This window comes from Meriones unguiculatus, chromosome 18 (assembly GCF_030254825.1).
Source record: "Meriones unguiculatus strain TT.TT164.6M chromosome 18, Bangor_MerUng_6.1, whole genome shotgun sequence".
Lineage (NCBI taxonomy): Eukaryota > Metazoa > Chordata > Mammalia > Rodentia > Muridae > Meriones > Meriones unguiculatus.
In genome coordinates, this window is record NC_083365.1 from 37,373,528 (window position 1) to 37,376,481 (window position 2,954).

Below are 2,954 nucleotides of genomic sequence, written 5' to 3' on the forward strand. Positions count from 1 at the left end.
ATAGTCCCAATCTCAAAATAGCACCAAAATATGCCACCTCTTCAAAGAAACCCGGTCTGAAACCCCTCTCTGCCTTCCTTAGGATAGTCTGGCTAGCTTTACTGTACTGCCCCTTTTTCTTATTTGGCATGTCATTTTCTGTGGTTCACTCATTTATATTTCCACTTGATTTTTTTCCCCATCGCCAATTCCAAGTGCTTAGGTGGGGGGGGGGGTTAAGTGTATAATGAGCAATTGACAAATTGCTTCTTGAATATTGTTATGTGAATTTCTTAGAAGGACCGTGTCTTTAAAAAGATCACCAGAGTTTTGTGGCTCAAAAATTATTTTTTTGAAGAACAAATACTTCTTAAAAACAAGATATTGAGATGGAGGGCAACTCAAATTCCAACTGTAGCTCTAGCCCTGAAAGGTTCTTTCTGGCTCACAGCCAACATCAGGACCAGGATTCACTGCCTGTGCTTTGAGCCTCCCAGCCTGGGATACCAGGCAGTGGCAGCGTTGGATCTACTACTCCCTGACTCACAACCGTAGGTCAGACAGCAATTCTACCCCCCACAGGTGAGATCCCCCAGCCTCACCTCAGAGGAGGCAGGCTGTGGGGTTTACCACACAAGTGGGCACCGTATGTCTAGTATGTGCTGAGAGCAACAACAACAGTAGTAAATACAGAACAGAAAATAACCGTCTTTGCAATGACAACAAATAGGACACATTATCTAAGCACTAACACCTAAGGAGGCGGCTGCCCGGCTCTGGAGGGCAGCTCCTCAGGAGAAGGAGGCCGACTTCCCAGGTTGCCTGGTCGTCTTCAGTCCTTGTAATTTTTCATCTTTCAGCGCCTTCAGGAATTTATCTGTAGGAGAGCAAAACAGACTCAGCGATAGCCGGGAAGGATTTTGTTTTATTTTGTAGAGTCTTCCTATGTAGCCCCAGGGTGTTCTGGAACTCTTGATCCCTCTGCCTTGGCCACCTAAGTACTGGGATTCTAGGCGGGCACCACCTTCGCTCTAAGAAGGAATCTTCTGATCTCCAGAGCAAGCTTCTGAGAGGTAACTGCACAATCCTAAAAATTCCTAACAGCTCGAACATATCTAACTCATAAAATGGAAAAGGCCAGCTCTAGGGACCTTTTCTCCTGTGGCTCTGTGTGTATCCTACAGGGTATCGGATGAATTGGAGACCATTCCCATGATGCATACCTAAATATACAGGTTTGTGGGTTTTTTTCCCCACATTTCACCTCCCTGTGGGAACAATTTAACCTGTGGTACAGATTAGGGGAAATTATCTTTCCAGCTCCATCTCCCCTCCTCTGAAGGTCAAATTCAAGCCAGACTATGGCTACTAATTCCTGAGCAATTGGAAATAAATCTGGAAATAAATCTGGGTTTAACTGCTTTACTGTGGAAAAGAGAGGCATGAGTTCACATACCAGAGGACCCCTGCTCACATCAGCATGCTTGGTCTGCTCTGGTGTGGATCCCTAAAACCTCAGACTTAAGATCAAATGTCAGGGTCCAAGATCCTGTCAGAGGGGCTTGGGGCCCAGGGAAGGGCAGAGGCCAAGGCTCCTCAAGGTTTGGGCAACTCCTAACATCTCCTTTCACCCACAGACCCCTATTTAAGATTTGAATATTGAAGCTCAAAGTCTCTAGAGATAGGCAGCCTGTGGAGCCCCAGATTACAAACTGTGGTGTCACTGTGTAGGAAGATTAAGTTTAGCAAGGGAATGTTTCAGGTGCAAAGACCCGAAATCTACATTACATCAAGGGCTTGCTTAGCAAGGTGTGCGGTGAGGCGGGGGTCGGTTGAAATTTAGCACGTGGTGGTCTGGATCTCTGGAGGTCAGATTTTTGGGAGTGGGACACCTAAGGCCGGGGACCTTGTGGGGTCACACTGTGGTGCCTGACAGACTCTAGCGGACAATTAGGGCAGCTAGGGTTGGGCTCGGTTAGCAGTCACGCACAGCGCTGGGAGTCGAAGCCGTCCCCAGTGATGGTGAGCAGCTCCAGCTCCTTAATCCGGATCTCTAGCTCGCACAGCTCCTCGGGGTGGGAGGCGGAGGTGAGCCAGGGGGTCGTGGAGCCGGGGACCAGGGCCGAAGTTGCCATCTCGGCGGGCCCTGGCGGCGGCGAGTAGAAGAAGCGCAGAGGCTCGTAGGGGATAGAGGCCAGGCCGGAGGGCCAGGGCGGAGGACACGGGCGCTCGCTGGGAGGGCCCAGGCCAGGCGGCGGCGGCGGCCCCGTGGCTGAGGGCGCCAGAGGCAGGGATCGGACCCCCGCTACTCCTGCTACCCCGGCCGCCGGCGTCCCGCCCGCCTTCAGCGGCACAAAGAGCTTCTTCCAGATGTTAAAGTCGCTCAGCGGAGACGACGAGATGCCCCGGTCGTAGAGCGACGGGAAGTAGAGGGGCGGGGTCGGCCGCTGGCTCATCTTGGGGTTCTGGCTGCCGCGCCGCCCCTTCGGCATCTTTTGAATGGGAGGCTGCGTGAGAGGAACCCCGCGCCGGGAGACGCGCGCCAAGGCCCCGTGTCTAGGAGTTCCGAGGTTCCACAGGCCCCTCCCCGACGGAGCGCGGCCCCGCCCCTCGCTCCGGCCCCGCCCCGGGGAGGCGGGACTCTGAAGCGCGGAGGACCCGCCCCGCGCGCCGAGCGGGCTTTGCGCTAGCCGGCGTCCTTGGTCTCTCTCCGTCCCTGCTGCTGCCCTGAACCGCCCTTCCTAAAACAGCCTCGGTGCCCTTTCCTCTCGGCCCTGGGCTCCTCCCAGCGTCCCTCAACTCTATTTCCACTGCTCCCACGTGCGAATACTGCACAAGGAGCTGGCCAAGATTGCGAGAGAAAGCCTTTATCTCCTCAGGGAGTGGAAACTATTTCCCCAACAACCGGGTCCTTTGTCCTAGGGGACTTGACTGACTCATTACTTAGGAACTGAGAGGCTTCATCCTCTACAGAG

General features: G+C 53.8%; 1 protein-coding gene across 1 annotated transcript; it reads right to left on the reverse strand.

Moving 5' to 3' along the window:
* Nucleotides 1-307: 307 nt before the first annotated feature.
* On the reverse strand, nucleotides 308-2,687 carry C18H11orf91 (chromosome 18 C11orf91 homolog). Its single transcript, XM_021650790.2, has 2 exons — nucleotides 1,970-2,687; nucleotides 308-856 (listed from the first exon to the last, which is right to left on the reverse strand). The coding sequence occupies exons 1-2, from the start codon at nucleotides 2,469-2,471 to the stop codon at nucleotides 771-773; spliced, it is 588 nt and encodes a 195-aa protein (XP_021506465.1). The 5' UTR covers nucleotides 2,472-2,687; the 3' UTR covers nucleotides 308-770.
* Nucleotides 2,688-2,954: the final 267 nt, after the last annotated feature.